At 59.3% G+C, this 12,558-nt stretch overlaps 1 protein-coding gene across 1 annotated transcript; it reads left to right on the forward strand.

The window, feature by feature from the left end:
- Positions 1 to 4,202: 4,202 nt before the first annotated feature.
- DUSP7 (dual specificity phosphatase 7) lies at positions 4,203 to 11,768 on the forward strand. Its single transcript, XM_003894332.3, has 3 exons — positions 4,203 to 4,916; positions 6,389 to 6,823; positions 9,645 to 11,768. The coding sequence occupies exons 1-3, from the start codon at positions 4,400 to 4,402 to the stop codon at positions 9,950 to 9,952; spliced, it is 1,260 nt and encodes a 419-aa protein (XP_003894381.2). The 5' UTR covers positions 4,203 to 4,399; the 3' UTR covers positions 9,953 to 11,768.
- Positions 11,769 to 12,558: the final 790 nt, after the last annotated feature.

A 12,558-nucleotide genomic window follows, 5' to 3' on the forward strand; every position in this document is an offset into this window, starting at 1 on the left:
GGATAGGACTATGTGTGTTGGTGCCTGTGTTGTGTGTATCCTTACATGTATATGTGTATGTGTGCAGCCAGGAGTTCTGTACAGGGCAGAAGAGTTGCCATCCCTTCACAGTTCTCTCCTGGCCTGGCTTAGATGCTGCTGAACACTGGCCCAGGCAGGCACCCCACCAAGGGTTGGGGAAGAAGCTGTCCCAAAGTTCAAGGGCAAGCAGAGCAAGTCTAGGTCTCAGCAGGCCTCCATCGGAGCACCTCTCCAGCCTAGTGGAGCTGCTCTGGGCAGAAGCTGGCTTACTCTCCAGCAACAGGCACCACAGACTGGAGTGCCCGGCCCCTGCTCAGCCCTTGCTCATCCCTTACAGTGGGATGTGAGACAGACCCATAATAGAAAGCCACTTCCTTAGCTTAGATCTGTGCCAGCCTCCTTAGGGCCAGGAGGGCAAGAAGCTGACCCTCCCCTTGCCTCAGCCTGTCCATTAGAAGCGTGGTGGCCCGTTTGCAAGAAATCCATGGGCACTAGTGGGAAAAGGTAAATCTGTTTCTCAGGCACTTGAACTGTTCCTGATGACACAGTTCCTTGATCACCCAGTCACATGAATGTGTGTGTTGGGGGGAAAGGGGTGCACACTAGCTCACATCTGCTCTTAGGGACCTTCAGCTCCTCCCAGAGGAATAGCAAAGGGCCACGAAACATGCCACCATGGCGAGGCCTTGTGCTGCCAGGAAGGCCCCTTCTCTGTGTGGTTCTGAGACTGGATGTGTGCAGACAGGGAAGGCAGCTCCAGATGTGCCTCGTGGGTTCATGCCTGGCAGTTGGCTGAATGCGATGAGAAGGGATGGCAGGAGGAGGAGCACGCTTGAGGCAGGGCAGACTTGCCCCTGGGCGTTCCGGGTGACAAGTGTAGTGTGGTGGTGGATGGTGGTGGGTGGTGGACAGTGACTATGATAGGGTGTAGAGCAAAGATGGGGTAAGGAGGGGACAGGCGTCCTTGGAGCACGCAGCAGGGAAGCTAATCTGGGCCTGGATGATCAGAGGAGGCCCCTGTGCTCAGAGACTCTGAGCTGGGATCCGAAAGCAGGCAAAGGCTGAGGGTGAAAACTGTCCAGGCAGGGGAAATACCTATGCCAAGGCCTGGGGCTGTGTGGGAAGGAGAGACAGCCCTCAGAGAGTTTAAGCATGTCCCACCTGCACTTCCCCTCCCCCTCCCGAAACCAGATCATCCCCAAGGACAGACCTTTTCCGGCAGCCTCTTTCCCACTCCCCCACCCTGCCCCTCAGGGAGACCCTAGTGAGCTGGACACCCCTCGTGGGAGCTGCAGGTGAGGGAAGGCCTGAACCCTAAAGGCAGGAAAGACCACATTTCTAAAGAGGAAGAATGATTCCAAGGCCTTGGAATCACCCAGGGCACCTGGTTCCTGCCAAGAAAGACCCTCTCCCTTGAGGGAAGCCCACAGTTGCCAGGCAAGGCCCCGGACAGGGACAGCTCTGGTCTCTTGCCATGTGACCACAGGCGAGTTCCTGCCCTGCTCTGGGCCTTGTAAGTCTGGGATTGAGGTTTCTTCCGCCTAGTGAGAACCAAGACTTAGGGCCTTTCCTCCAACCTCCTCCAACCTGCCCAGTGGGGGCCCAGGGTCCTGCTGGCACCTCAGGGGCTGGTTAATTTTCCTGCCAACCCTTTGCTTCCACTGTCACCCCCTCTCCACATGCTCCCCCTTCTCCTGAACTCATCCAAATCTGTCTCTCTTTACCTCCCTGTTAGAGGACGCCCTCTCCTCCTGCTGCGGGAGCTTTTCCAATTCCACACATTCTCACAGATCTCTCCTCCAGGGTGTACGCCCCGCTAGAGAAGTCTAAAGGGAGAGAGACAGGAGTCATTGCAGGCTAATGCGAGGGATGGCGGGGCCCCTTTCCTCTCTCCAGGGTAGTTCTTCCTCTCGCGTGGGTCGTGGGATCTGGGGAGGCTCAGAGGAGGCTCCCATTTCAGCTGTTCCCTCGCTAGTGAGAGCAATGGCCCATTCCTCACCAGGCACTCAGAACTAAGTGTGCCTCAGTGCCGTGGGACATGCGCCCAGTCTCACTTGAGGACAGCATGAGCCTCCTGTTGATGTGACTCTGGCCTGCCCCTCAGGGATGTCACCCTGACTTATTGGGCAGTTGACACCTTCTTGAGCTACCATGGACCTGTCTGGGGAGAGAACACCAAGACCAGTCTCTTCCCTAGAGAAAGAGGAGTCTCTGTGCATCCTGTGGTAGGCCTGGGGGAGTGCCCAGGACCGGCATCCAACCCCATGGTGGAGCAGAGGGGAGAGGCAGCCAGGCCTGAGTGGAGGACGGAGGCTCCACTGTTGTCACTCCAGCTCCAGGCAGGCTGGTGCTCAGGAGGCCCTCAGCAAAGCTTGCTGAGTGAATGGTGCACTGCTCAGCAGCTCACCCTTCCCTGGGAGTTCGCTCAGGCCTCTTTTTTAAGTGCTGCCTCCATCCCTGACAAGCAGCATCCAGCCTGCCAGCCGAGAGGCCTGGCTGCAGACCATGGCCTCCCAGTCGGATGCATTCATAGATGGCTTGGGCTCTGTCCACACTAGCACTCTCCTACACTGGGAAAACCAAGGCCCAGAGGGAAGAACCGTACTCAGGTCACACAACACACCTGCAAGTGGCAGGACAGAATCTGGGTCTTGCCCTCTTGGGCCCTGGGAGCTCTTTCCACAGGCCTGGGACCCCCAGGACAACCTTGGGCGGAGAGTTGCTTCTCCTTTCACACTCTGAGAGTGTGATTGTGGGAGAGACCCCTGCTCCTCTGGGACACAGCCCTGTGGCCCAGGATGAAACCCTTCAGAAAGACTATCCCTCGCTTGAAAGACGGGCAGGGACTGCTCCTGAGCCACCCCTTTGCGTGCCTTCTGGTCAGAGGTTAGCGGAAAGCTCAAATCCTCGGGGTTCCAGAGGCCCTCCCTCAAGCACCACCGCTCCCCCACAGTCAGGGATGGGGGCAAGGTGTCTCAGAGCCGACCAGCCTCGGGAGGAGTCGGGGGGTTTAAGCCCCAAAGCAAAAGAATGGACCAGACAGACAGCAGGGCCCAGCCTAGAGCTCCTATCCTGGCTCCGTAGGGAAAGTACTGCACGTCCTGCGCAAGCGCGCCGCCCAAGCCGAGCCGCTTTGTTCTAGAGCTACCTGCGGGGTCCATTCACCTCCGCTGCCCCGCCTGCCTGCAAATCGACACACAGCGCTGGCGGAGTCCCCGCCCACTTCCCCGCGCTGGGTGGAAACCGCGGCGGGCCCGCCTCCCTCCGCCACCGCCTCTTTCAGCCAGGACTGGCCGTCTGCATGGCAGGCGCCCGCCTACCGCGGAAGTTGATTGGTCCATTGAGAGGGAGGCTGGGGAAGGCAGGCTGATTATAAAGGAGCATTCCCCTCCCACCGGCCCCGTGGAAAAAGTCACGTGGCGCTTCACTGGGCGCCTGTCACCACCCCGCTTGTAAAGCTTTCTTAAAGGGCTCGCGTTCCCTTCCCAGAGCTGTTCCTTTCCAGGATTTCTCCACCCCTGCCCACGGAAGGTGGCACGGCCCTGAGTCTTCCTACCCCGCCAGTTGCCCAGGTCCTGATTTCCCATCAGGCCTGCTGGCGTGAGACGCTCCCCCTCAGGTCTGGAGCCTGTGACCGTCAGGAAAACGATGAGGTCCCCCGAAACGGTGACTGCCTAGCACAGTGCCTGGCACGTAGTAGGCGTTCAATTCCCACTTGTTGAATGAACTCGATGACAAAAAGAATGAATGGGATAACAGGCGGGAGGAGGAGAGGTTGCTCAGCTTGACCACCACCCCCCCACCACGCCCCGTCCCAGAAAAACTATGCTCTTGTGAATGTGGGGTGGGGGTGCCAGGCATAGGACGCCCCCAGGGCCGCTCTTCCCGTAATGTCCAGAAGAGCTTGGGAGCACGCGCAGAGTGAACCCGTGAGGGCGTCTGGGCCGGGGCCCCTAGGCGCATCGCAGTCAGCTCCGGGCTAGTCCAGGGGGCGACGGTGAGGAGGCGGCCGGGGAGGGCCCGACCGCTGGTCTCCGGGGCTCGGGTCGCGAGCGCGCCCGCGTACCCCGTGGGGAGGGGCGCTGGAGGCGCTGCGCCTTTAAGCCCGGGCGCCGGCCCCCGCGGCCCCGCCTTCTGGAGAACGCCTCGGCGCGCGGCCGCCGGAGCCGCTGTTTAATTGGGGCTGTCAGGCCGCGGTGCGCGCGGAGGGCCGGGCGGGCGGGACGGAGGCCGGGAGGCCAGGAGGCCGGGGCGGCGGGCGCGCAGCTCGGCGGGAGGCGGGCGCCCGGAGACGCGGCTGGGGCCCGCGCGGCCGGGGCGACGTCCCAGGGCAGGGCTGCCCGGCCCCGGCCCCGGCCCCGGGCCGCCCGCGGTCCCCATGAAAAACCAGCTCCGCGGCCCCCCAGCGCGGGCGCACATGTCGACTTCGGGGGCGGCGGCGGCTGGGGGCACCCGGGCGGGGTCCGAGCCCGGTGCGGGGTCGGGGTCCGGCGCAGGCACCGGTGCGGGCGCGGCAACTGGAGCAGGAGCCATGCCCTGCAAGAGCGCCGAGTGGCTGCAGGAGGAGCTGGAGGTGCGCGGCGGCGCGTCCCTGCTGCTGCTCGACTGCCGGCCGCACGAGCTCTTCGAGTCGTCGCACATCGAGACGGCCATCAACCTGGCCATCCCGGGCCTCATGTTGCGCCGCCTGCGCAAGGGCAACCTGCCCATCCGCTCCATCATCCCCAACCACGCCGACAAGGAGCGCTTCGCCACGCGCTGCAAGGCGGCCACTGTGCTGCTCTATGACGAGGCCACGGCCGAGTGGCAGCCCGAGCCCGGCGCTCCCGCCTCCGTGCTCGGCCTGCTCCTACAGAAGCTGCGCGACGACGGCTGCCAGGCCTACTACCTCCAAGGTGAGGGCAGCACCGAGACGCTTTGCGGGATCGGGGCCCCCCGCGACTCCCTGACGCCCCCCTTGGAGGCGCTTTCCTCTCCACGCGCTCGGCCTGCCCCGCTGGGCGCCACGTCGTCCCCGGCCTGCATCCGCCCTCCTGGAGTCGGGTCCCCACCGTGTGGTTTGGCAGGCGCGGGGCTCCCTCTGCGCCCCCTTTCTCGGCACGATTCGAGTGGGTGGAACAAACTTTCCCCTGCCTGGGGTTTCCTGTTGATGGGGCGACAGTAGTGCCTAGGCTCCGGTGGAGCCCCTTAGAGGTGGAAGGCGCTGCCTTCCAGAACTCTAAAAGCAGCAGGGCGCCCGAGTCCAGCCTGGAATTCGTGTTTCTGGAAGGCCAGGATCAGGAAGGCACCTTTCATAGCACCATCCTCATCTCCAGCGCATGGAGACCATTTGGGTTGGGGTCTCCTGGATCCGGGAATTGCTCCTTCCACCGGAGAATTGCCGCCTCTAGGAGGCGCTTGGGGCAGGGTATGGGCAGGGACCGTTGCCCTGGCCCGGGTCTCTCGGGACTCCCAGGTCCCTAGCCTGATGCCGCAGAGCTTGCAGAAGGGAGAGGCAGCACCGGGGGGCGAGTGGCTGAGGCCGGTGTTTCCAATTAACATTCCAAAATGGCCTCTTGCTGGCAACGGGGCGGGCGGGAGGGGAGGGGAGGCCTGCGGCACCCTCGGGCGCAGGGCCCATGCCTCACTGCAAGGGGCTCCCCATTTCTCCTGTCCCTGTATTGCCCCAGTGGCCCTCCCCCGCTGCAGGTCCAAGGCTGGGGAGGCTTGTGTTCTAAGGGAGGATTCTAGAGAAGTGGAGCCAGGACCCCCTTCAAAAACCTGCCCCTGCTGGGGGAAGGGGCCAGCTAGTACCTTCCCACTACCCTCCCCAGCTGTAGTTTTGGGGCTGGGCAACCACTAGACTCCCATTCAGGAAGCCCAGGACCTCTCTGCCTCTTATCTGAGCCAGATGTGGCTCTGGCACCTGTGGTCTCATCTATAAGAGGAGTTTGCCAACCCAGAGGTGCTGGCTAAATGGGGTTGTCTGCTTTTCTTTACCACTTAGCTGTTACTGAACACCCATGGATGCTAGGCGTGCGTGGGAGCTGCAGAAGAGGAATGAGCTGGGGCCTGTCCTCAAGTGCCCTAAAGCTGGTAGCATGGCTGGGGGCCCTGAAGTGTTATGGGTACCAGTTTGGAGTCCAGGCATGTCACTTCACCTCCTGGGGCCTCAGTTTCCTTGTCTGTGAAGTGGTCATGGTTTAGATGGAGAGAACACAAGAGAGGGCACACGTGTAAGATGCTTGGTATGGCCCATGCTGGCCGTTGGTGTTGTGGTGTTTGGCGTGGGGAGTCCTGGCCATCTCTGGTCAGCCCATCTGGGTTGTGCAGCCCATCTGGGCTCTCACCAGCCTCTCACCCAGGCCCTGTCTCACTCCGGACACAGGTGGTTTCAACAAGTTTCAGACAGAGTACTCTGAGCACTGCGAGACCAACGTGGACAGCTCTTCCTCACCGAGCAGCTCGCCACCCACCTCAGTGCTGGGCCTGGGGGGCCTGCGCATCAGCTCTGACTGCTCCGACGGCGAGTCGGACCGAGAGCTGCCCAGCAGTGCCACCGAGTCGGATGGCAGCCCCGTGCCATCCAGCCAACCAGCCTTCCCTGTCCAGATCCTGCCCTACCTCTACCTCGGCTGCGCCAAGGACTCCACCAACCTGGACGTGCTCGGCAAGTACGGCATCAAGTATATCCTCAACGTCACACCCAACCTGCCCAATGCCTTTGAGCACGGCGGCGAGTTCACCTACAAGCAGATCCCCATCTCTGACCACTGGAGCCAGAACCTCTCCCAGTTCTTCCCTGAGGCCATCAGCTTCATTGGTAGGTTCTGTGTGCTGGGCAGGGGGGGGTGGGCGCGTCAAGGTGTATGCAGGACTCTGGGTGGCGCCCCCACCTGACTGGGTACCTCTGGGCCTGTTGAGACCTGTGTGTGCCCTGTGTGTGCCAGCCTGTGCCCCTGAGTGTACCCATGCCTACTGTGAGTCACCGAGTCCCTTGGGCCCCTATACCTGTTGGGGCCTGAGCAGTCTCCTGAGCCCTGAGCTCCCCCTAGCTGGCAGCACCTCGTGGGCTCTCTGCTGTCCAGCTCGTGTTTTCCTGGCTTAGATGTTGTTTCGGGCTTAGCAAGCTGAAACATCACAGCGCGCAGACCTCCCACGGGTCTCACTTGCTCCACATCACGCCTCAGCACACGTGTCTCTCCAGGATGGGGTTGTCATATTGCCTCTTTGGGCTTTAATGTGTACTTAAGAGGGCTGAAAGGTAGCCCTCCCTGGAGCCAGAGGCACACCCCAAACAGGCAGCTATTGAAATGTGGTGACCGCTAGCTCGGTCAGGCTCCAGATGCTCTCTGCAGCCTGTAGGGCTCGCTTGGAGTGTAGGGAGGAGTGTAAGAGAAGGTGGGGGAGTGGAGAAAGGCCTTCCCCAGAGCAGTGTGGCCTGCCGTCTGGCTTAGTGCCCTTTGAGTCCCTGTATCCCCAGCCTCAGCAGACTCGGGTCCCCTGCTGGCTTTACTCTTTGGCCACCTGGAGGCTGTGAGACCACAGGTCATCTCCCCTGGCCCAGGGTGCAAGGAAGGGGCACGGGGGCTCAGGATGAATGTAAACGCTCTATCTCTGAGCCTGGTGACCCAATGTTTCTGCCCAGCCTCCAGTGGCAAGGTGTGGGGGTGGCCTGGGCTGTCTTTTCCCTATGGCGGCTGTGTCCAGTGGAGGGCGTTTTGGTGTCGGCTGGGTTGGGCTAGCTTTAACAACAGGAAGTGGGAGGCTTCCCCGCCTCATCCGCTTACTGGGAACCAAAAGTAGGTGCCTGGCTGGGAGGAAGGAAGGAAGCTGAGGCCTGGGGGAGGGGCTGCAACTGGGGCTGCCTGGAGCTTCTCAGCCCTGCCCCCGACCCTGGGGGCCAAGAGGGCTATGGGTGCTGCCTCAGCATTTGAACTCCCCCAACAAGGGAGAGGGAAAGAGAGAGGAAAGCAGGCTTTGCCAGGCTGGGCCTGGCTAATGGGTACCTTTATCGTTCCTGAAAGTTCCTCCCCATCTGGGTAGGGGGACCTTTTTCCTCATTTGACAAGTGAAGGAATTGAGGCCCAGGCATCCCTTAGGAGTCAGTGGGACAGGATCAGTCACCAGCTACACCCTGAAAAGGCCAAAAATAAAGCCAGCAGAAGCAGACTTTCTTTGGATCACCTGGAGGTGGGTTTGGGGGCCAGGCGTTCCTCACATCCTGGTGTCACCACTGGAGGCTCATCCCAGCACACACTTCTCCCACCCCTAATCTCGAGGTCAGACCACATAGCTCCACATGAAGCCACAATGTCTGTCTCCTCGACAGATGATCCTGCCCCAGTGCCTTAGCCATGGGGCCCCCTGTCAGTCCCTGAATCTGGAGGAAGCACCTACTGTATGCTTAATCCTTGGTACCCTTGGTTGGGCGGGGACGAGAGAGGAAGCTCTGTCAGGACAAAGGCAATGAAGAACAGTGGGTGAACCCATCTGTTCATCTTGTAGGAAGGCATTGATTGAGTGCTAGCTGTGTGCCTGGCTCCTGGAGGGTTCAGAGTCAGGGTGGTGGGGACATCAAGGACCCCATGGCTGCCTCTTGTGAATCTATGTCCCTGGCACAGCTGTGGCACACAGAGAGGCAGCTGCCCCAGGGTCCAGGAGAGATTACAGGACTGAGTTGTTCAGTAGCTCAGCCAGTATTTATTGAGCTTCTATGTGTCAGGCAGAGGAGTCTGAGGGTGGCACTGGGGGAGGCTGGGAGGGTTGGAGGGGAAAGGGGACAGGAAGGTTGGCCGCATCCAGTCGGCTGGGGTAGGAGATATCACTGGCACATGGGCCTCTGTGGAAGGTCTAGCAAGTGGCAGGGGTGGGGCCCATTTAAGCACGCCTCACTTATGAAGCCCTATCACAAGTGATAGTGTGGCCAGCATCGCAGTTCTTGTGTCTTAGGAGCTGGAGTTAAGGCCTTGGGGACTAGCTGGGCAGAGCGAAGTGCAGGGCCAGGCCACTTACTTCCTTCCAGAGGAGCCTCTCTCAGGCCACTTTCCTGGAAGACTCTCGGGGACAACCCATGGGAGCAGCTCCAAGAGAACCAGCCCAGCCCCCAGTCCCAGGTCACGGCCTGGCAGCAGCGGGTGCTGAGCTAGGAGGAGCCTCTGTGTGGCCTTGGGCTTGCCAGTTTGTCTCTGTGTCTGCTTCCTCATTGATAAAATGGGCTTACTGGCCATGGTGCAGATGACCCAAGAGGATGCAGGTGATGCCCGTGACAGCAGTCGCAATGCACATGGCAGTGGTAGAACTAGCCATGGTCACAGGCGTTACAGTAGTTCATGTTTCTTGACCCCTCACAGGTCTTTATGAGACCACTGTACATAAATAGGCCCATTTTATAGATGAGGAAATTGAGACACGGGTGTCCAGTGCCTTGGGGCTAAAGTGTGCAGAGCCCTCTCCACAGCAGTGCTGTTGACCTCTATTCCAAGTTGCTGCCCTACCCACACTGGGCTTGGCCAGGTCCCTCAGGGGTTGGGCAAGACCAGCCAGCGGCCATGCTGCCCTCTGTGTCCCAGCCCAACTTGGCCACCCATGTGGGAAGGCTCCCTGAAGGAGGCACCTCCCTGACCGATGTCGATGTGTTTCAGATGAAGCCCGCTCCAAGAAGTGTGGTGTCCTGGTGCACTGCCTGGCAGGCATCAGCCGCTCAGTGACGGTCACTGTGGCCTATCTGATGCAGAAGATGAACCTGTCACTCAACGACGCCTACGACTTTGTCAAGAGAAAAAAGTCCAACATCTCGCCCAACTTCAACTTCATGGGGCAGCTGCTGGACTTTGAGCGGACGCTGGGGCTAAGCAGCCCGTGCGACAACCATGCGCCGAGTGAGCAGCTCTACTTTTCCACACCCACCAACCACAACCTGTTCCCACTCAATACGCTGGAGTCCACGTGAGGCCTGGTGCACGGGGGGCATGGCACCAGGCCCCTGCTCGGCTCTCCACAAGGCTAGGTGGGAGAGCCCAAGCCTGCCACCTCTGGCCTGAGGAACCCCCAGATGTCGCCTGTGCCCAGAGACCCAGGCTGCTCGGTGTCGGAGCGCCCCTCACCATCCTTGGGGGCGGGGCCCACAGGCAAGGTCTCCGTCTGCAGGGCTTGCTGGAGAGGCCTCAGCTCTCGGACACGTGGCTTTGGGCGTCCACCAGGGCCTCATCCTGTCCAGGATGCTCCTTTCTGCTGATGGCCCAGCCAGTTTGGCTATTTTTTAAAGACACATCCACGGACCTGAGTTTACTTTTTACTTTTGGCAGGTAAATCCAAGCTCCCTGGAGCACAAAGAGTGTTTGAGCTCTTCTTGATTTTTTTTTTTTTTTTTTTTTAACAAAAAGTGTTATTTTCAGGCTACATGCAACAGTGGATTGTATAACCCAGTATTTCATCCCTTTCCTGATCCTGTGAGAGAGAGAAATGTTATCAGTTTTGTTTTTCGTTCAGTTTCAAAAAGCAAGTATTGTGTTTGTTTTTGTTTTTTAATGGAAAAGACAGACCCCATGTTGACCTTGACCAAATGCGTTTTGCACATGTGTGAAGCCTCCATTTCCTCGGCGGGCCCTTCTTGAAGGGGTGGCTTACTGCTCTTCAGGTATTGGGACCCCCAGTCGTGCCGCCTCCCACCCTTGGCCCAGTCTGACTTGGCCCTGCATTCGCCTGTGATGACTGCTGCAAGTTGTGATTGGTGGGCTGGATGGTGGTCTTTGCATTTTCTGCCCTCTCATCCATCCCTCTGGTGGTCCCTGCAGACCTCCCTGAGGCAGAAGGTGGGGAACCCGGGTCCCTGCCGCTGTCCCGCAGAAGGTGGGCCGCAGGGGGCTGCCAGGCAGTAGCATTAGCCCTCTGGGCTCAGCCCCTAGGAGGGCCTGGGCTCTGAGCCCTTTTATATACTTAGCCACTACTTCTGTCTGTCTGTTTCTCTCTCTCCCTCTCCCTCTCCTCTCTCTTGTTGTAACTGGGAGTGGAGGCCCAGTGGCTGGGGAGAGCTTAGGTGGTGAGACCCAGCCCTACCTCCAGGTTCTTCCCTCTCCCTAGCTGTCGCTTTGGTCTGGTTGCCACTGGCAGCCCCCTTGTCCCCTTGGAAGCTTGCCCTGCCCTCATCTTGCCCATGCCTTCTACTGCCAGGAGACTTGCACCCATTTCAACCCTAGGGCAGGGGCAAGTGGGGCAAGGGTGGACCAGCAGAAGGGGGGTGAGGCTCTGTTCACTTCCCTCTGCCTCCACAGAACAAAGCCACGGATTCCGTTATCTTCCTCCAGTTTTGTTCCTTCTCCAGCCTCAGTTTCACCAGGTGTCAGGACTGCATGAGGGCCTAGGGCAGGGAGAGGGGTCGGGCCAGGGTCCCTGATGGAGCAGCACTCAGCATGTGAGTGAGGCCACAGAAAACTCTGCCCCACTGCTTCTTACCTCACAGGGGTGGTTTTCAGGGATTCTTAAGGCAGCAGATTAAAATCTTGCCACAGTCGAGAAATTGACAACAAGCTTCCATGCTGTACATGGTTCTCTTTTTCTCTCTTTTATTTTTAAAAAGAAAACCCAGAAAGATGCACCAGATTTGTATAAATGAGGGTATGCCAGAAGGTGGCCAGTTTTGCTTTATGATCTTATGAAGGAAGATTTGTGACCCTACATATATATATACACACACATACATATATATATCCCGAACCAACAACGGGACTTTGTTTATATTGCAAATAAATATTATTTTTTCTTTAAAATGAGTCGTGTCTGATAAGGGCTTGGGGCCTGGGAAGGAGGTGAAGGAGTCTCGACCGGTGTCCTAGTGCCTGCTCTGTGATGCATTGGCCTGGTTCTGCTTGGGGTCTGCTGGGCACTTGCTTAGACTAATCAAGGTGCCCTGCAGATGGGAGGGAGCAGCCAAAGTTTCTGGATGAAGCTGGGGCAGGTGGCATTTCCCCAGCCCTTAGGCACTGGCAGGCAGCGGCATCAGGGCTTTCTCTGTGGGCTTCTGCTGAAATCAAGGCTTGGAGAGGTTGTATGGACCAAATTCACACAACTGAGCCCCTGACTCGCCCTTCATTGTCCAAGGCTATCTGCTTAGGCATTGCCCAGGTTGCAGCCCCTAGAACCCTAACCTTTTCTCTTGCTGCTGTGTGGATGAGAGAGGAGAATGTGCATTTAACCCTGCCCCTGCAGGTCCTGGGATGTCAGTGGGCAGTGAGCAGGTCAGCCCTTCTTTGCTTCTTAAGGGCTGGGTGGCCTTGGACAGGTCCCTTAGGGTCGATTGCACCTGGTTCCTGAGTGCTGTTCAGCTTTGTGGCATGACGAGCACATTGTTGGCCTGGGTTCACAGGGAGGAATCAGGTGTGTACAGGGGAGGGTGGGCACCGGCCTCCGTCCAGGCTCCCCTGGGGGTAGGGTCTAAGCAAGGCCCTGGGCTAGAGCAGGGAGGAGGTCTGGAGAAGGATGGGGCCACAGTCTGGGGAAGTGAGGCCCCCAGTGGGCAACAAGCCCCGAGTTACAGATCAGGAAATGGAGGCTCCAGAG

This window comes from Papio anubis, chromosome 2 (assembly GCF_008728515.1).
Source record: "Papio anubis isolate 15944 chromosome 2, Panubis1.0, whole genome shotgun sequence".
In the NCBI taxonomy this organism is placed as follows: domain Eukaryota; kingdom Metazoa; phylum Chordata; class Mammalia; order Primates; family Cercopithecidae; genus Papio; species Papio anubis.

What these genes read in the sequence shown, in the direction of transcription:
- DUSP7 (XM_003894332.3), top strand. Translation starts at nt 4,400, where the DNA reads ATGAAAAACCAGCTCCGCGGCCCCCCAGCGCGGGCGCACATGTCGACT. An exon ending in CCAGGCCTACTACCTCCAAG is followed by an intron (nt 4,917 to 6,388) that starts GTGAGGGCAGCA and finishes CTCCGGACACAG; the next exon opens with GTGGTTTCAACAAGTTTCAG. An exon ending in TGAGGCCATCAGCTTCATTG is followed by an intron (nt 6,824 to 9,644) that starts GTAGGTTCTGTG and finishes GATGTGTTTCAG; the next exon opens with ATGAAGCCCGCTCCAAGAAG.